At 33.1% G+C, this 23,862-nt stretch overlaps 1 protein-coding gene across 5 annotated transcripts in view; it reads right to left on the minus strand.

The window, feature by feature from the left end:
• Positions 1–23,862, minus strand: part of LOC129228378 (adhesion G protein-coupled receptor L1-like) — a 339,788-nt gene that overhangs the window by 155,248 nt on the left and 160,678 nt on the right. For all 5 annotated transcript variants that reach the window (XM_054863073.1, XM_054863058.1, XM_054863065.1 and 2 more), the window contains exons 3-5: positions 17,239–17,431; positions 8,862–8,968; positions 7,233–7,541 (exon numbers count right to left, since the gene is read on the minus strand). In XM_054863073.1, coding sequence (XP_054719048.1) covers positions 7,233–7,541; positions 8,862–8,968; positions 17,239–17,431 — 609 coding nt within the window. The remainder of the gene's footprint in view (positions 1–7,232; positions 7,542–8,861; positions 8,969–17,238; positions 17,432–23,862) is intronic.

The following is a 23,862-nucleotide window of genomic DNA, read 5'->3' on the forward strand; positions in this document are numbered from 1 at the left end:
TAAAGGATTAAAAGTTCACATGTTTCAAATGACGTTAGTTAAATTATGTCTTTTTAAACCAAAACCTTGATATTGTTATCTACGTGGTAATTCAGTTTTGACTCTTTCATTCAGTTGTCATGTGTTGACTCTTTCTACTAGAACGTAAATACAACTGTAATGGTTTAGATCCATTTGCATTTCTTTCTCCGTTCTTCAAAGTTACTAAAAATTTAAAACCACTTTTACAACGACTCCGTTTTGAAGTAAAATTTCAAATTAACATACAGTGCACGTGCGCGATTATACTAATACTTACAAAGTTTCTCCTATTTACCGCAATGATCAAACATGGATCAATGGTTATGAACTGTTTGCAGTAAAAACATTTTAGTAATGTTGATAGTATTCGCTAAAATGCATCGAAGATTTTAAATTCACCATTTAATTAAAAAAATTGAAGATCATCTTTAAGCATTTATTACTTTTTAATCAGCATTGATATTCGTAGTTTTCACAAAGGGCATACTTCCAAAGAAAGTTTCCTCGATATCTTCCCTCGTTTTCCCTTCATATAAACTATTTTTGTTTGGTCGGTTTGTAACTGTTTCATATTTTGAATAGTAAAGGTTGCTGTTGAGGAGTTGTACATTTTGATAAAAGTAGAAGAGGAAAATAAAATAGGTAAAACAACAAGAATTTCCGTCCATAAACAAAAAAAAAAAAAAAAAAAAAAATCACATCAACAATAGTAATTTCACCATGACTGCGGAGTCGGATTCAATTTCATTTTGGGGTATAAGAGTCAGAGCCGGGAGTCGAAGGTTTTTAATTCAAAAACTCGGAGTCGGGTTCGGTTACTTTAACTCAAAGTCCCCAAATCTGCCAACGGTTTCGGAGTCGGAGTCGAGCTTATTTCGAGACAAAAGAGTCGGAGTTGGAGTCAAAGACTAAAATTCCAAGAGTCAGTCATTTTCTCTTCGTGTCTAAGTTTTTGATAAAGCTACGGAGTCAGTGACGTATTTGGGGTGTCGGAGTTTGACTAATTTTTGGGTATAGGAGTTGGAGTCGGATTCGACTGCCCTAAAATTCTAGGAGTCGGAGTCGGAAGTTGGTCATCAAGAGCTATTTTCAACGAATTTTGTTTGAGGTAAATCCGCCTTTAAGTTTAGAATTTATATTGACTTTTATTTTCCCCGTAGGTGCTAATGTTAAGGGAATTGAACTGTTCAAAATTGAACAGAAAATTGTTCAAATCAAAAAGATATTTTATATACGTGTTTTTCTTCAAAATATTTTTTCTATAAAGTTTGTTTGAAGCAAATTCGCTTCTATGTTAGGGATTTACATTTGCCTTGAATTTCCCCGTAGACGCTAATATTAAGTTTTTTGAACTGTCCAAAATTGAACGAAAAATTGTTAAAATCAGAAAGTGAAATATGGGAATAGGGTGTCCTCATCGGGATCTTTCTAACAAAAACATTTTTGTTCGAATCGGACATTTCACTTAAAAGTTATAATGGAGGACAAAGAGACAGACACATTTTCCGCATCTTAATAGCCTACTTTCTCATTTTTGATTTTTCGGTATTTGTTCAATGATTTTATTTATTCTTGACTTTTTTTAAACAATATTTTTAAGATGCATTAAGCCTTATCTCATGCTTTTTCTTCTTTCTTTGACTTTTACTGGGAAAGCAAATTCATAAATTCAGCTTCACAGCCATACCTTACTCATGGTAATTCGAAGTGGGTTTGTGTTATGTTAAGTTGCACGTACTTTCATACTTATCATATCAAGAGCTCTTGAAGCAATTTATCTGAAAGTAAGAATGTGACCTAATACTTCCGGTAAAACTATTTTATTATTTTTAGTTAAATTTTCAGCGATTGGAAAATCTTTTTAAATCAAAAGTAATGAACAGTAAAAGGAGAATATTGAAAAGCACCACATTCAGATCTAAATCAGCACTGATAGAAAAACAAGTTTAAAAAATATCTATGGTCTCTTATAGTCTAAGACACCATGCTCTGGAAAAACTCTGGTAATAATTCTCGAAAATTTTCACCACGGGATGGTACATTACCGTTGTCTCCGAGGCCGTAAAAATTCCTGAGCATCCTTTTGACCTTCGCCAACAAACTCGACAACAGCTCGGGGGCAGCTTTTTAAGCTTAAGCCCAGGCAGCGCCTTCCTCCACTTCCATTATGAAGAGAGGAAGAAGAATGCTCTCCTGGCCACCGGTCACATTAAAAACCGCCGGTATTTATGAACCCTGTCACTCAAAAGCTTTAATACCAAAATTGATGGGATCCTTAAAACTCGAAATCTGTTGCGCGTTCGGGGAACAGCGCGGGGCCCATAAACCGTGAACACTATCAGGGAAATTTACGTCTTCTCTTTATGACTTAAATCTGAGGCATTTTAAGATTTTTAGTATCTAACGAATGGCGTTTGCCTAGAACAGTGAGTTATTGTTTCGTCCAATAACCCTTTGGTAAAAAAGGGGCTGGTAATGGCTTGTTAGATAACGCTGACGATAGGCGAGAATGATGGCTTTTTTATTGGCACTTATGTTTATAACTTTCAGAAATTAATTTGCTAACATTCAAAAAAAGTGCCGGCGGTTTACCACAGCTCTTTTGATAAATCATATGGGCGGAGAAATATATACATATATATATATATATATATATATATATATATATATATATATATATATATATATATATATATATATATATATATATATATATATATATATATATATATATATATATATATATATATATATATATATGTATGGGGGGAGAGGGGAGGAGCAGAAGCTCTGAATTAGGGACTACAAAACGTAAACTAGCTTCATAATGACAAAATGTCATTTTAGTCCTAAAAGGAAGACTACGAAATAGTTCTGGTTATGCATTAACCAAATTAAAAAGTTATTAAACGTTAATGCGCAGTACATGCTCGAGTTTCCCGAAAATCCGATAAACGTAATGCAAACATCAATGACTTGAAATAAAAGAGTTGATTAAATGTTTAAATATTTATCCCTCAGTCATGAGATTCTCAGTTAGAATATGAGAACAGGATATTTAAGACACAATTGATCAACTTGAATCGTTTCCAAATTATTGGATAAATTCCAATTTGCAGACATATACAAACCGACAGTAACTTAATCAAATCATTTTCACTTTTAAAAATCTCCATGTAGCTTTTTTAAAGCAAGGTTAAAAGGTACTGAATATAAGGAATTGCTTTTCTACACAATAGCATATCTCTTTTGATAAAAATATTCACACACTGAATGTGACTGTCAATCTTTTGCCGCCAGTACTTGAAAAAAGTGAATGCGAAATTAACATCAAGAAAATATATGAGTTGAAAAAAGATGCGTCCATGTCGACAAAGTTACTTGCAAAATAAGTCGGTCTATCAAAAAGTATTCACTACCAATGTTAGCTGACATCAAAGGGAAATTTGCTAGGTTATCGCAAAAAAAAAAAAAATGTTCATCAACAAAATGTTACACCAATCATATGTTTTTCCGCGAAATTATGTACCTATAAATAAAGCCACATCAAAAAATAACGTGTCGATAAAATGTGCTAAAATGATGCCGATGAAATATCGATAAAAAAATTGTAGGCGTCGACAAACGGATCGATAGAAAAAAACGCTTTTTACATAATGCCAAATATGCATATTGACATCATTAGCAATTTACAATATGTTCTTCTCTATAGAAAACAAAATAAAGCCAAAATGAAACATGTTTATTATCCATTTAGTAACTTTCCCGCCAAGCGCATCAATGGACGAACCATTTTATAGTCCTCGTTTCTTTTCTAGAAAAACTAAAGTATTTTTTAAGTGTTGAATCAAGAGCAAACCAGAAATCGTGGGCAGCAGGAAAGAGTTTTTATTCGCACAACAAAAGTATAACTTTAAAAAAAAATCCAAGTTCGATGCAAAATAAGATGGTCTCAAGTAAATTTTACGGTTGATAGATTTAATCATTCAAAAAATAGTGATCTTAACGTCAGTTCCTATTATTTGGCAGAATTCTTAGCCGAATAAAATAAATAATTAAACACAGTAATTACCATCTTGTTTTAAAATAAAATACTTAAACCTAACGGGTAATGGATATTTTAAAGAACAGGCTTCAAAACCTAATCCAATAATATATTTTTTTTTCATACGAAATTCTGCCGTGACATTTTTACCCGATAAAACAGCAATTGCTTCAAACCTTCATTCGATTTCAAGCCATTTTTTACTACCGACCTTCACGCCATTACACTTTTGAATAAAAAAATCTCATTATTTTCATTACCCTGAAAAAAGTAATTAACTAATGGTCTTTTTTATTAATTAAATGAACAAAATTTTGTTGAATTTATATTCCTCTTTTTTAAACCAGCCAATATTTTTTTTTTTCATAGCTGTGATTCTTTTAGTTTTCGTTTAAATGATGTAACGGCATGTAAAGCTAAATGAAGGGATTCGGTACATAAGTTTTTTTTTTTTCTTTTTTCATCTTTTTTTTTTTTTCCCCCTTTTACCGTTGCTTTTTTCTTTATTTCTACATTTCTCAGTTGAATGGGAAAACATTTATAGATTGCCAATATCATAACGTGGGAGATATTTTTTTTTAAATATTTTAATTCCTTTTTTATATTTTTTCTCTCGCTTAAATACGCTAAAGGGCACACTATTTTTTAGATGCTCTGAATATTTATAGCATTTAACTTCTGCTGGATGCATTTTGCATTAAGGGTAAAAAAAAACATCTTTACAACCACATAAACTTGCCTCTTAATGTCAAAATATCTTATGACAGAACATTAAATTTAAAACTTGCGAGTACCGTCTTTAAGAACACATTATTCTGGTTTTGTTCAACACGAAGTGTTAACATTCTGCTTACGAACCAATGTTAAATGTCATTAGCCTATCACTAGATAGTGATACTCATTTAAATGATTGTGTCATAAACCAATTCTTCATAGTTGTTAGATATCTTGAATATTTGAAGCACATAACTTGCACTCAGTGAATTTTATGTTAAACAGTAAAATAAATTGTTAATTACCATACAAAACGGCTCCTTATATTATTTTATAAATACAATTTCAATTGCAAAATATTTTTTGACTTGACATTAAACTTATAATTTATGCGCACCACTATTAAGGACACATTGTACTTGTTTCCTTCACAACGATGGTTCTTCTTTTATAAAAGGCATTAACCAAATATAAATGGCATTAACCAATATAAAGGGCAATAACCAAATGCAATAAAATGATTAGCATAATGTAATAAGTCTGTAATTATCAGTGTTGGTGTTTCTTTTATATTATGTTAATATTTCCCTTTGACTGTTACAGCAAAGTTAAATACGCCCAAGTTCTCGTTATACATTATTCTTGTTATATATTACTTGCACTTGAATATATACAAGTTCTTGTTATATATTATTTAATTAAAATAATCTTTTTAATTTCTTTATTTTGGTTTCAATAATAAGTTTCCTCATTTGCTTTGCGATACTGCATCTAATTAATGCTCAAATTCCGAAACATATGGTATTCCCCCTCTCTCAATCAAAAGTTTTTAGCATACTTTTTCCCTAAAGAAATAATAATTGCAGCATGGGTACAAGGTACATGTTAAAAATTCAATGAATTTAGATATTCGATATATTTTTAAAGTTTTCTCGCATAGATTGAAAAAATATCTTCATTAAAAAGGTCAATAATAAAACCCTAATGAGTTAAAATTAATCAGGGATATATAGGCATTACGGTAAATTAAGAAAAGCGTCACTGCTACGCTTAACTTTTATGCTATATCGAGTCAATTGTAATAAACTAAATTTACTCTACCCGATGATCATGGGATTTTTTCCACTCAACGCCAAGGGACTCTTAAAACACCTCAGCCTACCTCCGCAGCCATAAAACCGATGCAGAAAAAGAGTGAATTTTATGATCGGTGCGGTCTCTCCTCGTAATCGTAATTGCTAGTTACGATTTCAACATCCTCGGGCATCTTCGGAAAAATAGCTTCGCCTACGGGCGGTCCAAAGTTTACTTAGGTTTATGCCGGCCGTTCCAGTGTATTTAATTTAGCCAAATGTCTGCATTTAAGAGCCCATAGCCCTTCTTGATATTTACTTCGAAAATGATATTTTGGCAACACGTCCAATTTATTTCTTGCTTTTTACACACGGTCGATTTCATCAAGATTTTATTTCTTTTTTACACGTGGCGACGAACATCTTTGAAGAAAATGAAGTTTGTCTTGAAACAAACCAGCCCACTTTCCTGCAAATACTGATTATGTAACATTAATTAGCTTCGGTTCAAATGTATTTCAATTTATCCTTTTCCTTCGAATAAAAGAAAGTGCAATAAAACAGCACGGGTCCTTATAGGGTAAACAAAAAACTAATTTATATTTCTAAAAATGCTGTCAAGTTTTATGCTGCTAAATTGCTCAGCGACATTTCAACTATCAAAGTTTTTTCTTCATCTCTTAACCCATCGTAACTGCTACCGACTGAGCTCAAGGCTTTCTAACCGACGAATTTAACCTGCACACGATGGGTATTTAGCGGTGGTGGGCTGCGAACCCAGAATCCTCAGATTCCAAGGCCAATTCCTTTTCCAATAAACTCTCCTCGACTTCCATGAATGAATTGCATGTGCGTTTCTGCATGCAAGTTAAAGCCGTGAAAAGCAAAGGGATGTAAGTAAACATTTTTCAAGTTTAGAGTAAAACAAGTTTAAAGTCCCGGTCCTAGTTAGTTTTTTATTGAAAAGTTTTTCTATATCATTCTGTACAGCAGCACCTACTAGAGCTACTAGTACTATCTCTTGCCCCAAGACAGAGGAGAGGTTTACCTTTCTTTTGTATTGGTTATCTCCAAATTTTTAATTTTGCCACTTACATCCCTTTCCTTCTCACTGTCTCAATTGTGTTTTGTAACAACTTAATTTACAGCAACAAATAACACATAAAAGGATAAATGTTGATAAACTGTTGCAAAAATCTTTATAATTCTAAGATTTAATTTTATAAGCATTAGGAGCGATAGAATTCAACTATGCTTACAGATAAGTTCTTGGTTATGAAGAGAAATTAGTCTTGTGCCAATTCAGTAGTATACTTTCAACCACATTATTGACTTAACTTTAGAAAATAGACATTGATTTTTACGAAACTGTTCCTTACCTGAGGTTGATGCTTCCGGTGTCCCACTCACAATCATCAGGAGACTATCGGCTAATGTCGTCGTGACGTCGACGAGCAGAGTGGTGACGGTGGGTGCCGAAACGGTTGCCTCCGACGTCGCGTCACGCAGCGTCACAGGTGGCACCGGCGTCGTCACAGATGGCGGCGAAGAAGGAGGCGGGGACGGAGGCGCAGCGTGCGGAGGACGAGCATTGCGCGTAACAGGGATTATAATAGATGGACGACTCGTACTGGTGCTGGAACTCGTACTCGTCGTCGTGCTCGTAGAAGGCGTAACTGCAGATTTTTCTGAAAAACATTAATACTACTTTGAAACGTTTCGATTAAGATATGGATGACTCGATTGCCAAATCGATTAACTCCACTTTTAAAAAAAAATCCTCATTTCTGCTTCAATAGTGCTTTATCAATGCTCAGCATGTAAATTTATATTAAAGTTTTGGTTCAGTACATTTCTGACAATGTGATGGTAGAAAATGTAACACGAGGGCCTACTCACTCCTATGGATAACGATATATTCTTCATAACTTTTCTCAACTTGTTATTTTATGGAATTAATCGATTTGGCAAGTGAGGCATCGATATGCCAAATTTTTTCAAATAAAGGTGTAGTTTGCAGGTGCAATGAAAATTGCGTTTCAGTGTTGTATGCACGTGTCAGTGGGAATAACTTTCCAATGTCGTTTCATTATGCTAAAGCGTAACAGTCATCCAGTAAAATGACTTTACTTTCTGAGCAGTCTACAAATGATTTCAAGCTTTGAGGGGGGTCGTGAAATTGTGAGTTTGTGACAAGGGTGAGGGAGGAAATAACAAGAAGTGTGACATCACGCTTTTTTCTTTCGAAGATGTTTATGAAAAAAGTATAATATATGAAAACGGGAGAAGGGTCGAGGGCTCAAAAGTTCAAAAAAAGTGTTTCCTCATTTATAGACAGCCCCTCAACAAAAGTCTTTTTTTTTTTTTTTTTTTGAAGCACTGTTTCACTTTGGCATATTGTTACGACATTGGAGTTTTTTTCCCCACTAATACACTGCAGCGTTATTTCGATCGGCACCTGCACACGAAACAGGAGCATCATTCCCATTGGCACATGCATACTACAATCGAGCATTATTCCCATAGCATACAATGGCGCTATAAATATCATTTGATATTTTTACCTTATATAGTAATGACGCATTTTAATGTGTTGCTGAAGACTTCTTTAGAGTACGTTAAAAACGCAAAACTAAGTTGCATGCGTACACACTAGACATCACACGTGGTTGACTGCAGCAAGCAATCAAGTAAAACACGAAAAACTGCACAAGCAAATATATGCCAGCAATTCAAGATGAATCAAAAATCAGTCAAAATTCAAAATCTTAATAATTTACAAACAATACTCGTAGAAAAATGAAGTTGGCGTGTGGATCTATTGAAACCCCAACCCAGTAATTTTCTCTCACAGGTTTCTCTCACGTAGAGGAAAACCAACAAGCAACTCGAGATTGCGAATAAGGAGAGATCAGGAACAACACAAAATTTTATGTGAATTCACTGTATTAAATTTATGTCAGTTAGAGTGTTCTCATTTTTATAACATTTAATAGAAATGTTCTTACCTGGAACACACTGGTAATGAGCTTCGAGATATTTGGGCGTGCCCGGACACGGATCCCCGAATAATTCTGGAGACGCAGAAAGAGTGCAACTGTTTTTCATTCCGCATCTAAATAAGAAAAGAAAATCTTACATTGATTTTAAATGTGGAAAAATATACAGCATTTTTGCATCACTAAACTAAACAATTTATACGTAATGAAACAAAATATACGCTATAAATTGTGCATGTGAAGTTCATCGGTCATATAATAGATCAAATTTCATAACATATGATTGTTGCTTTCTAATTAATTTTGAAATTATAAGGAATAAATAAACAAAACTGTTACAAGCTGGAACTTTGTTTGTAGTTAAACAATTTGAAAATTATCATTTTGTACAGTTTAATATCTCAAAATACCAAAATTATAGTTTTTTTAAATTCTATACATTTTTTTAATGATATATAACGTTAAGAAAATCACGACCACGTAAATCTCGATTTACTCTCAAGGTTGATCGGGCAAATTGAAAACAGATAATCTATGTTAGAGATAAAATAAGGGACGGGGGGGGGGGAGAGCTAATCCTATTTTGAGGTATACGTAAACATGGAAAAGTTACGATAGAAGATTGAAATGCAGTAGCAAATCAACCAAAAATAGGATATTTGTCTCATCCTAACAAACGCAAATTGATCAATTGAAATTATGCAATTTATTTTACTGATATGAAAGATATACATTAAAAAAACATAAAATAAAAACAATACATTGCTTTACTTTATAATGGAACCAATTAAAAGTTTGCAAACATCTCAAATAAGAACAATTTAATTCCCAGTAAAAAAATTCAGAAAAACTCTTTTAAGTTGACACTTTCGGGTTTCGAAAAAAGCAGTTGCGGGTTAAACTTATCTTGGTAATGCCCTCCCCCCCCCAGGAAAAAGGACTCGAAAGAGGATCCAAAAAGGTACGTGGCAAATATTTTACACAGTTTGGTTCTCAGGGGCTCCAAAAATGTATGGAGACTGGCCCCTAGAGCTGTAAGTCCGTCACTGGAGAAAAGGTCATATATGTGAAATAAAAATAATCATCCACCGCTATGAGCATTGACGTCCAGTAATAAACTGCATGATCCGTCCATCCAATCATTACTTATTGCTTACGTAATGCCGCTTTTGTGATGGGTGCTAAATGAAATGACAATTCTCATTAACACGCGGACGGATTCGTTCAGAAGTGGTTTTATGCATTTCGACAGATCTGACAGTTCATTCGAAGGCATTGAAATGCAATTACATCGAGAATCACAATGTTCCTCAGAACAGAACGACATGCTTGATTGGAGGACTTATAATCTGACAATACTGCATGCATCCGCATGACTTTGACAGCGCAATCACACTCATGGCAACGGCACATTAAAAGTCATCTTCGTCAAAATCGTTGCACGCAAGTTCGATAATGTTAAGATCCGAAACACCAACCTTGTGTACTGCGAAATTTGATTGCGCATTTTTTTTTTAATCCTTACTAAAATCTATGCACAAAGACACGAAATGCGACTATCGTAATCAATTGGAAAAGTATTGTCTTAGTGTTAAATGTATAACACTAGTAGTGCCCGCACGGTGATGCCCTTGTCAAGAATTTTAAGGAAGTCCGTTGAATAAAAAAAAATCTACATCCACCTCCCCCCCCCCTCAAATGAAATGATCATTTTTCTTCAACTAAACTGCGTGCACACCTTTTCATAAAGTCTATTACAGTCTCTTTTGAATTTAGAATTATTCGCCAAAACACATAAAAGGATAAAACAGTTGCTTTAAAACTCAAAATAACCCTTCAACTGTATAGTTCATCGCTTAACGCGCCAAACAACCACGCTACTGTAACAATGCCCTTTAGCGAATGAAGCTTTTTTTTTTTTTTGCAATTTAAAATGTTTCGCGAAATAAACAATACTATGGTAAAAACGTTATAAAGAACATTTTCAATTGAATAAAACTACAAAATTAAATTATTTACTTTGATAAGTAACTATCTTTAACTATAAGAACAAAAACAAACGTTGAAGAAATAAGGAAAACAAAACCTCAATAGAAAAATCCTTCAAAATCAAATTATGTGCCTGAATATCAAAAAAACATCTTTTAAAAATCCGTTCGTTGACCACAACAGTTGAACAATAGCGTAGCCGACCACGCGTCTGAGTCGCATGGCAAGGTTCCTCGCAGCAACTGACACTGTTGGCCAGCGACCTCTCGATGAGTTAACTTACCCCGCCATCTATTAGGAATTCATAGAACTAAACTTACCCCGCCATCTAATATGAATTCATAGAACTAAACAATTAATTAAACATTTAATTTGCAATTACAAATATTTCGGTCAATCTGATTTTTAAAAAGCATTGCCTATAGTTTTCCTTAATAAATGAACTATTCAACACCAAAGGAATTTTTCAATTCAAACCAGTAGTTCCTGAGATTAGCGTGTTAAACAAAATCTTCAGTTTTAATTATTAGTGCAGAAGACATGAGCTTCAAAAACGTCAAAATGATACTATTTCCGAGCCTTATTATTAGTGAATGATACGAAGATCATATACATAAGTTGCGTAGTTTTGCAACATGACTACAATTTCTCACAGAAACTCTACAGGCAGAACAATTTAATCTTTGTGATTAGAAAATCTATTATCATGATTTATTTTACACTGTGGATATTTTTTTTTTTTCATTCGACTTGTAATTCCCAATAATATGATGGGAAATATACATTAAAAGCGACGAGAGCGAGAAGATAATTACCTCCTTATTGTTCATACATATCATTCAAAAAGTCGACTGTCACTATAACTTTCGTTCTTAAATATTCATAAATTTACTTTCATTTCAGATATCACTATGCCACGCAGAAAATATAATATCAAATTTTTATCAGCGCAATCTGAATAATAAAGTATTATTCCTCTAAAATTTCTCATTTTAACGAAACAATTTCCGATAATGAGCAAGAGATTAAAATGTGCTTTGCCACTTTTCCGTAATTCTAAACATATTTCAATCGTCTGTAAAACTGTTGAGTTTTCATCTCCACCTCTACATCTCATAAATTGAAACTTCAGCAACAAATTGTAGTCGCTTAAAGTAAAGAGTAAAAATGTTCTACGCTTCGAAAAGAAAAATTTATCTAACAACGTAGGACGACATGCTAAAGCCCATAATAAAGACTAAATAAAACAAAGAAAAAAGTTTCAAAACGTGTTAACAGGCACTTTGGGACATAAAGTTGATCCTATTAATCTTACAAAATCTCTTCTTCCCATGAAACTTACCATAAGAAGAACAACTAGTCCATAAAATCATTTTTTTAATTTATTTCACGGAAGGAGGAATAGTTTTCTGCGATAATTTTCATTAAAAGCGTATTATATGCACCAAACTGCGTGACATAACCAACCAAAAACCTTTTGCGTTTTGAAGAGGATTCCGGAAAAATTTAATTAACTTTTTTTTCCCATTTTGTGTTTCCGCTTTCTTAATTCATTGTTGTTAGGCTGGGCTATTAAAAATTTTACGTAAATAAACCGCGTGCGTTTGTTTATTTTCAGGGAGCCGAGCTATTATATCATTTTTTTTCTTCTTCTTCTTTTACTAAAGTGACGTTTAAAAATTTTCTGTTTCGCGCATCGGTAATTTTTACAATCTCGAGAAAACTGGCGCAATTCCGAACAAAAACTGGTTTAGTCGCAATTGTTTGGCGCTATATTAATTTAGATAATTACAATATTACTTACGGCTCACGTGAAACTTTTAAAGAACACATTGTACTTAGTTGTTTCTAACACAAAATAATGATTAATGAGCAAGGGAAAAAAAACTTTACCGAAAGATTGCTAAAAAAGGTTCTGCATTTGATGATAAATTGGTATCAATATTTACATTGGGACACAAAAGATTTCAAAGTGTTTTTCGGGTTGACAAACAAGGTGTGAGAACATCTTTATACTGTTGTAAGCTCAGAATATTGAAGCATCCTTCCCATATACTTGCACACAAGAAATCACAATACCATTCAACTTAGGATTAATAGAATGCAGCGGTATTCTTCACGATGGCCCATACTCCTTATTTTTTTTTTTTAAACATACTAATAAAACCAGAGGATATTTGAGTAATACTTCAAAAATCGGCTCATTCACAGATTTACTGTCATTATTGACATTGGCCCGCACTGGATATCTGAACAATGTTTCCTTTTGCTGGAAAGTAGAACAGAGAAACATACGTAAAGAATAATGAGGTCCGTTACGAAATATGTCAATTTTTCTTTCCCAGATTAAGTTACATACAGCAATCCCGTCACTTCCGAAGGAAGGAGAGAGCAAAAGGTATATACTCAATGCAAATCGTATCAAAAAAAAAAGCAAAACCACTTGCAAATACACTAATATCTCAAAGCCGGAGAGGTAGGGAGCTGACACCTACTCACTCCAGGCTCCCCCATGCCTACCACTATTTGTGGTTTAACCAGTTGGATGGGGCCCTGAGACCGCTCTGATTTTTTGACCCAGAGCAGAAGCTGAGATATATCTGGTCCAGCACCCCCGGAGGTATCGTTTCACTTGGAGGACTTTGTGTCCACGAGCATATTTAACGTCCCCCAGTCACCATTAATGAAGACGGTGGATCTTCGAAGCGGCTAGGATCCAGCCCAGGACCTTCAGTCATAAGTCCGATGCCTTACCGATCAGGTCACCACGACCTTGGGACATCCCCGACCCTCCCTTAATTACGGGTTTGACGCACAAAATATTGTATCACTAATTGCACTGCCAGAAAAAAAACCTACGCCGATTGAGAATTATTCCCGTTGACAAACGCACATGATCCTCCTGGATTGAAATAAGAAATTGCAAAAGATATAGAAGCATTTTTTTTCCAGCGGTCATATACACAATAAATTGCAACAACAGTATTCCTACTGTCATATGCACCCCGAACTGGAGAATCATTACGATTGGCATAGGTTTAAGTTGCTAAAGCTTTATTTACCTTGGCACATGCACATGATCCGGCGTCATTTTTCTAAGCTCATGCAGAGAAAACTGGAGTATTTTTTCCTATCTAAACATGGACGCGACACTTTTCTGTTGGCACATGGACACGACACTTGGATCATTACTTTCATTGGTTGTAATACACGACACTAGAATCGGCAATCACATTGGTTATTTCAGCGTTCTTTAAATTTACCTACACATAAAATTTTGCGGATTTTATATCATCACCATTCAAATAATGCTAGAAAAGACATTTGACGTTTTACAACTTTTTAAATCACGATTCATTAATCTGTTTAAGTTAAAAAGCAAGAATTAGTTAATTAAAATTTGAAAACTCAATGATTTATTGAATAAAGTTAGCCAATAATCAATGCGAAACGCACAGAATATGTTACTAAATCCATTTTTAACTTGTAGATAACAGCTTTAGTGCTGATAAGGAAAAATAAATTCATGCTTTCATCCTTTACAGTCTCAATAGTGTTGAATTGGTAGTGCGCTTCAGAATGTCTACTTCTTGTTGACTAAAACTGTATTACTTGAACACTGATTTACATTTACAATATTCATCAATATTTTAGAATATTTGTTTCCAAAACATGTTTTGTCAGTTAAAGTCGCATGTTTCCAAACGATTTTTTAATCTTTTAACTATTCTTAAATGAAAATATGATTTTAAAACTATTTCCCCCCTAACTTAAACAAGAATTTGAAAAAAAAAAAAACATTTTAAAAAAACAGGTGTATAAAGCGGGAGCGTATAAAGGAACTTATTTTGGAGAGGCTCATGCCAAATATTATAAAAATTTCCAAATTCATATTTGAAAATTTAAAAATCCTTATTCACAATGATTATGTTCAATTCCATTTTGTCGGGGGAGTGTCTGGGGGGGGGGGTCCAGGTCTCTTCGGTTCTCCCTCAAGTATGTCCTTGATTTTAGGGTTAACCAACTTTGCAACATCAGTGTTTTTGTAAAAATGAAAGTAAATTTTAAATAATTCAGATCAGAACGTTTACAGAAAAAGCTAATTTTAAAAGCAAATTAAGTGTGTAATTTTGCAAGTTGAGCACAATCATATGGCACCACGCAACAAAATGAAACACATTTCGAGAAAATCGTACACTCCATTATATCAGCAATGGAGTGAGACCAAAGCAAAACAACTCACGCCTAATGACCCCTTCAAAGCGCTTATTCCTCCGAAGTATTCACCCAATTTCAATCAAGCTGTCAATCCCGCCAGTCTAAGTGCTTAAAGAAAACAAATCCGGTATGGTTGAGGATTTAATTATCAATTAACCCTGCTTAGAGTAGCTTAATTTATTTGGAAATCCTGCGCTTAAACTGCATAATTAAGAAGCATAATACAAAGGAGACACAAAAATGTGAAGCTTTACGCTGTATTAATTAATTATTCACTGTTTAGCATATCATCAAAGATATACGAACTTCTTAACGCTGGGAGATTTGCCAATGTTAATGAAAAGATTGAAAAAAATATTCAAGTAAGATTTGATTATCTTAGGGAAATAGGATTATGGGCAAAAGCTGAAGCAAACTGTTCCAGTTAATTAAAATGCTGATTGAATTCCTCTTTTTAAGACATTTTTACTCCACTGCTTGCCGAGAATTTTTCATTTTCATACTTTAAATTCTGAAGCCATCAAATGCAGTTGCAGCCCTAAAGTAAACACGACGTCCTGGACTGATCCAGGCACGGGGAAAGAGCTGAGCGGATGAATAATTAACAACATGAGATGAATAATTAATTAATTATCAGTTTTATTTTTAGAATGGTTTTCGGCATAGTTTACAATGTCAAACATGAATGTAGTAATAAATTATACCTCTGTGGCTGAAATGAAGCTATTGATGGCTTGTTGAAGATGTACAGCAATGTGATAAACGTTCACTCATGTAATGTACGTGAACATAAGGGCGTAGTATGATTTAGAAATATTGATATCAAAAATTCAAAACAAAAAAAAAATTATTGTTGATACTTTGTTTAAAGTTCCTTCTATGAAGTTTTATTCTAAAATGTATGTTTCCTCTGACTTATAAATTATGTTGTTGTCAACAACATCTCTGAAATTAATTTACAAAAGTTTGAAACTAGTTATTATTACTGCTTAGTGGAGCTAGCTGTGCAAATAAAATGTACTCATTATGATGAAGAATTTTCTAATAATACTAAGAGGTAATATTTAGGTAGATAGTAATTACATTTCTATCTAAAAACTTTAAACCTCATAGTTCCGAAATAATTATGTGTTTTTAATAGCTATATTTCATAATTTTCCTAAATTCTTTCGGGTCGTAATGTGTTTATACAATATAATGGTGGGTGAAATTTTCATATATTTAGGACATGGAGCTCTTTCCAATGGTACTTTTATTATTTACTGCATAGGAAGTGAGTTGTTTAAAGTTAACACCGGTTTATAAATTATAAACATTTAACTTTACAACATTTTATGCAAAAATGGGATGCTATTATAATGGTTGTGGCAGAAAATTCGGTAGCTCGGATAGACACGGAAATTGTGCAAGACGGAAAATAAGGAGTATAATGTACAACAGGAAGCTATAAGGAAGAAAAATCCCCAACAATCACACCATACGATAAGTGATAAAATACAAAATATTTTTTCTAATTACATATAAAATGCATGAATTGTGTTATTTGTGCAAAGAAATAATACTTGTAGAAAAAATTGCAACGAAAATTAGCAATTATTTTTATATTTTTCTGCACTAAAGTAACAAAATTTATCCAAGATCGGAGGGTCACCAATAATAAACTTAAAACTGAAGTTGATCTATTCTATTATAATGTTGGATATATGGATGGGGAAATTGATAAGGTCCAAACATACAAGGCATTAATGCAAGTCTTGATTTTTTTAATGTTTTCAAAAAAGTGATTTGTTCTTTTTATTTCCTCCCAACATTAACTGATTTTACTGTGTTTCGCACAGCTTCAGCTTCCATGCAAAAACAAATTGCATATAAATACTGTTCAAAATCTTTATGCAAAATAAACATTCACCCTTCTTTCTCAACCTTATCGTGCCAAAAAATAATAATAATAATGTTTCCTACATTTTCGTACAAAATCAAATTGCAGAAAACTATTGGTTTTTGATCTTACCGCACAAAACCAGTTTTCGAATTAATATCAACGATTTTTGTGTTGATACTGCTCAATATTTCATAAAACCTAAATTTCAACAAAGCCAAAGTCTACGACAAACCTACTTAACAGCTTTTCTTCTGAATTACAACTTCTGTCAAACAAGAAAAAAAGACATTTACTTACGTTTCTTTAATGACATTAAAAGATGTTAGTGAAGTGCAGTCCACACTCCAATCGAGATTCCCGTGTTCATTGCAGATGCTGATGCTGAAGCGGCCATAGTTGGCACGTAGTAAATGGATCATGTGTCCCGGCATGCAACTGATCTGTAAATGCCGGCCTTCGCAAGCGTAGGCGGTCTTGTATTTTCCATCCTCTGAAAAACAAAAACGGACAACAATTAGGATAACAACGTAGAAAATAATTACAAGTTTATAAAACATGTTCACAAGTTTAATTAAAACAATACCGCCAAAGAGTTAAAATGCACCGCAAAAATTTCGGCAAATTGAAAGATGCAAGACTGCCGAAAATGACATAACTAGTACCTTCAAATTGGATCACTATTATCCAACGTAGTAGTGGTCAAGTGCTTCTTAAAAACATAGATAAATATTTAATGGCATACAAGTGTACATTATTATTATTTTTTTAAGGAAAAATCTTTTCTGGAGTAAATGTTATTGCTCAAAGATTAAAAAGAACGGGAATGCAAAGTAATGAAAGAAGAAATAAAATTTAGTTTTGTGCAATAAAACGTTATTTCTAATTTTACATTTACATATCGTCGCCTCAGAACAACAGTAAGATATCTAATCCCAGAAATAAGAATAAGATATCTTACTACTGCTCTGATGCGACGATATTTATTTCTTTTTTTTTTTTTTTTTTCAGAAATATGCTAGTTTTGTGCAATAAAGCGTTGTTATTTTCGATTTTACTTCTCTACACAAATATATTTATTTCTTATTATTCTAGTAGTCTGCAAGTTTTGTGCAGTAAAACGTTGGTTTTTTTAATTATATTATTCTGCACAAAGGTATTTATTTCTTAATCGAAGAATACTCTTCATTTATAATAAAGAAAAGATCCAGCAGGATAGTTTTATGTGTTTAAGATGAAGTTTAATTATTAAAACTATTTCGAAAAATATTGTATAGTAAAAAATTACCATAAAGTATAATCTTCTTTCCTTTATTTTTCTTTTTCGTAATAATTCACTCTTTTCCATATATCGGAAAAAAGACCTGCATTTCATTTTTGGTAGAATTTCCAGTTTCTCTACCAAGGTTTTCAAATAATATGAACAAAGACTTTTAGAAATTGAATTGAAAACTTTAATTCAAGTTTCATTATTCGTAGTGGTAAAATATCCTATAATTATCAGTTTGCTTAAATATTTTTTTCTGACAGCCCTTATTACAAAATGTTCGTGTTAAGCAAAGTACGAAAGGCGTAAAGCTCACGTCATGTGGTAACGCGCTGAAATGTTGGAGGGAGGGGGGGAGACGAAGAAAAGCAACGAAGATGTATACCATTTACTATCCACTATACTGTAACAAAATGTATCGTTTTATAACAAATGAAAAAACGATTACTATTGCCCAAAAAATGTTTGATTCGAAGAAAGAGAGAAAACACATTATTTGCGAGATGAATAACAAGAAATTAAATCATTGACAACTATCCTATAATCACTGATACGGAACCTGATCAGAATGATATTATTCATTTGCTAAAGAAGTATGCTAGAATTGTTCCAGTGCGAATAATAGGTCCGATTAAGACAAACTGCACATGGTTAAACAAGACAAAAAAAAAAAAAAAAAACTTAAATTATCCGAACTCAAATATGAGAAAAGACATACCGTCCGCAAGATAAATTGGATATATATACTTAAAACCACATTAACTTCATGTCAATAATATCACGTTTAGAACATAACCAAAAACAAATACTTAAACCAATTAACACCCTACGACCCTTTTCTATGGCAAAAGTAGGACAAATTCTGCGGACGAAGGGGGGAAGGGAGTAACGAGCTCTCGTAAAACATAAAACAGAAGTGAAATCGGTAGGAAGGAGGGGGCAAGGTAAAGATAGAAGCAAGAAAAAAAAAGGATCCGGAGCCTAAAGCCAGGGAGCGCAGAGTTACGTAATTATAGGGCCTGGAAAACTGGGCCCTGGGGATAATGAAGTGGGGAGGGAGATGCTGTAATGGAGTATGAGGGGCACACCACTGACAGATGGCACGCACGCAATTTCTGAGAACATCGTCTCGGGGACTTTCTACTCATTGCGGTTTTAAAAAATTGATTCCTAGTTATCCGCAGATTTTTTACGGGAGTCTAAATTGAGTGGGACAAAAGTTTCAAAAAAGAGCTAATCACAGCAAACTTATTTATACAAGCTACCTAATGATTCCTTTGATTTTTCAAAACACCGTAAAAAGTTGCAGTAAAAAATGAATGTATGTAGAGATTAGCGCTGAGAACATAGTTAGCATTGTATTAAGTTACAATTTAAAGGTTTACTTTTCAATGTAATTATAGTTGGCGCAAACCTAACCTGGAAGCGATTTTTTGGTAAAAGCCCTTTGTGCTAAATTTGGCCAAGATACGACGAAAGAAAACTAGATTTGTATAAGAAATAAACCTCCATATATATATATATATATATATATATATATATATATATATATATATATATATATATATATATATATATATATATATATATATATATATATATATATATATATATATATATATAAGTGTGTGTGTAGTTTTCCGGCTCTAACGTATTAGCTTTAACTTCCTTTCTCATTTTTCTGTGAACTGTTAACCTTTTAATACTGAAATAATTGCTGTAACGATTTTTTTATTTGATGCCTTTGACGACTATATTTGATGCAAATAAAGAACCATATGTTTGATCAAGTGTAGTATAAAAGTCCATATTTATTGTACATTTAATTTAAATAACATGTTCGAAATTTTTAGCCAATACCCTTAAGCTATGGAATTTAATCAAGGAATAAAAAAAAGCTCTATTTTCCAAAAATTTATTAAATCAATGAAAACGATGTTGCACTTTTCACACTTAGTCTTTAAAAATATGTACGTAATGCTATGAAATCATGTTTTATAAAATGCATAAAGCATGTTCAAAATGACATCAAGGTGTGTACTGTCATGGGCAGGTAAAAGGTAGTATCTGCAAAAATGAATCTCCAAAAAAATTGAAGAAACACGTTTTGGATTTAGTACTAACAATAGGGAAATGTTGGGATTACACGTTTTTTCGGACTTTTTTTCCCCAGCAGAAACTAAATAAGCAAGTTTGTGCAATAAAGCCGAAATATAATAGATGACAAAAATGCAAAAATACGAAAAATTTGCAGTTACTGCCTTTTTTCTGCCCACGGCAGTATAGCCGAATGTACTAACAATTACTAATAAAAGTATAAAATATGTTGATATTCTAAGAAGAATGTCAATGTTATCCACAAATAATTGTTCAGTGTTTATAAGATGAAATAGAATGACCGTGTTTCGTGACAGTCATTAGCCTTTTCTGAAATGATTTTACTCAAAAGGGAATGTTAAAATCGAATTGAAAAAGAGAGGTCGAATTTCAAAATATTATTTCCATCGGTGTGTGAAAAAAAGGTCTTTTAATCTAAAAACAACGAGCTGATGTGTGTACCACATGACTTCCTTTTACTCCAATTCAATGTCATTTCCCCATTATTGGCAATTTTAATGTGATTCAATAGTTTACTCTCTAAATATCACCAACAGTGGCCAAATGGAAATCAAATTTTAAAAAATGCCAAATTTATCGCCCCGTTGACGACTAAACTTAACGACCAAAAGACTGACGATATATCGCCAAGTGTCCAACAAATTATAGCACCACTTGAGTTTACATCGAAATTAACAATGATTTCCGCCCAAAACGGGGCAAAAGACCCCTTTAGAAACACCCGAATGCAACCAAAAGGGAAGGGGCACAACTAGAACCCACTAGGCGTCTACGTACCAAATTTCAACTTTCTAGGACATACCGTTCTTGAGTTATGCGACATACATACACACATACGCACATACATACGTACGTACAGACGTCACGAGAAAACTGGTTGTAATTAACTCGGGAAACGTCAAAATGGATATTTCGGGTGTCTATACGTTCTTTGGTACATATGTACGCGTGGTCGGGTCGAAAAAAAAAAACTCAACATTTATTTGGGGATGAGCAAAATGGAAATTAAGGTTGATTTTTGAGTGAAAATTTTTTCGCGAATACAATACTTCCTTTTTTTGTAAAAGGAAGTAAAAAAGAGTTCAAACTGAATATTCCCATCATGTTTGCTCAATAAATGAAATCCATAATATTTGGAGCAAACCCGGCTTGTTAAAAAATGATGTAAAATTAGCTTCGTTAAATTTTATACATAACACCTCTTAAACTTATGCTCTCTTCACTTCAGTAATGAAGTTTAAGGTAGGTAAATTACCACAAGGGGAAACCCCTTCAACGTGCATGATGCAGCTTAAGTTAAAAGGTACCATACGTAACCCATTCAATTTCAGTGCGTTGTATAATTTTAATTATACACGACTTTGCTTAATGTACAATTTATTACGAGGCAAGTTAAATCATTTGCAACCTCTTCAATGCGCAATCTTACAACGACATAAGTTGAAAATTTTACGACCCACTTAATGAGTGTAATATGTTGTAACATAAACTGAATCGCATTATGAACTTTCTGATGAACTTTTCAAGCTGATTAATAATGACCTTATTGATAATTAATACAAACCTTGACCTTTAGCAGCCATTTTTATGAGTTTTTGTGTTGCAAAGTAAGTTAAACAGTAACCACTATTCTTTTAATGAGTTGAAAAAAGCTCGAGCATAGTTAGGTTGAACCCATGGGGAAAAAACAGACAAATATTTAAGGATATTATTCCACACAAATAAAGTAAGGTTAGTTGAGTGTTAGAACCGAATATACATGAATACAAATTGAATGTAACATATACCTTTGAGTACAACACGTTTGAATACAAAGTCTCATATCCCCCCTCTTCCCCTAGCAGTAGCGGATTTTACGGAGGGCACGTGCCCTCCCCCCCCCCAAAAAAGGATTAATTAATTTCACTATTTTATTTATTACTTTTTAACTGACCTTTCCTTTGCACTTTTTTTACGTAGCTAATTAAAAAGAACACAAAACACACACACACAGCATATTTTGAATAAAAGCATTTTTATTTGCTAAAGAAGTATTACTGGAGTCAGAGGCTCAGAGTTGCAGAATACATTTAACTCATTGGCTTCAAATTCAAGAGACCGCATTATCGCGATTCGTCCATTAATACTTCTTTGATGGAATCAATAATTAACATTTTTTTAAATGTGTAGGCGCACCTAAAAGAGTCATTTAGATCTAGGAACCTATTTGCGAAATAATAGATTTCTTTTTCAGCTAATAAAAGATGCAAAATGAAAGAAATCATGTGGTAGTTTCTTAGAAAAACCATGATTTTTAATAGAAACGGCATGTAGTATCAATATATTATCTCAACTGTATCATGGCTTTAAGAACAAATCAGCAATTGTTTTGAAATTCACACATAAATAGTTACTGAATTCTTCAGTGAAACTTATATATGTTATGAATTTATGATTAAATTAATTTTAAAAAACTCAAGAGAGGTATGGGTTTATTTAGTAACCTTGCATTCGTGTTATAATCATTATGACAATGCTCCTAGGTAAAGCCGCTCATTGTCTAGCATTTTGGTGACATTATATTGGGTTTAGTATCTAAATGGCTTGAAACGTTAAAGATGTATTCCGTCCACATTCAAAGTATATTAGTGCATAATATTCATGTACTTAGAAGTAGATTCATTGACCTAAATCCTAAAATAATAATAATAATAATAATAATAAATAAATAAACACGCACATTTAAAAATAAAGTCGTCAAAACTTTGTTATGAAACACCTAAGGTGGAGGGATATTCAATTTCCCGTGCCCCCTCCAAAAGATTTTTCTGTATCCGCCCCTGTCCCCTACACATGACCCAGTCAAGTTGGCCAACAGCATCTCTATCAAGTTCAAAGAAAGTTAAACTATGAACAATAACTTAGTGCATGAAAAAGTTCTGTATATTTAAATTAGAGTGATCCTAAATGGCAATGTTTATAAGAAGAAAAGAAATACCTTTGTGCCGAAAAGTAAAAGAAAATATTAGAGGTTAAATCGAACAACTTTGCGGAGAACTGCGTACACGTGTTTCAAGACTTCACAAAGCTTCTTCTTTGATGCAAAAGAGATGATCATATCGATAAAAAGACATCCAGCAAAAAGGTGCTAATATAAATTTTTTTCGTCTCAAATTTAGTTTTTTTTTTTTTTTTTTTTTTTTTTTTTTTTAAGGGAAAAAGGTTTTTGAGCATTACATCAAATGCAAGTTTTTTTTTTTTTTTTTTGAAGGAACCAAGTTAATTTAGAAATTTAAAAAAGTTGATCTCTGTCACAGCAACATAAACACAATAGACGACACACCGGTTCAATACAACGAAAAACGAAAACCAAATACATCAGATATGAAAAGTGCAAGCAAAAGTAGTAGGAATAAACACAGCTGTGCGTGGACCTATAAAAAATTCACTCTTTCCGTAAAGATCACTGGAAGTTCTGTCGGAGCAGTGGGTCACAAGAGCAACTAACGATAAAACCCAAAAGAAAGAACATAAAATCGGATTTCTCCGACTTTTACACA

The sequence above is a fragment of the Uloborus diversus genome, chromosome 1, assembly GCF_026930045.1.
Source record: "Uloborus diversus isolate 005 chromosome 1, Udiv.v.3.1, whole genome shotgun sequence".
Lineage (NCBI taxonomy): Eukaryota > Metazoa > Arthropoda > Arachnida > Araneae > Uloboridae > Uloborus > Uloborus diversus.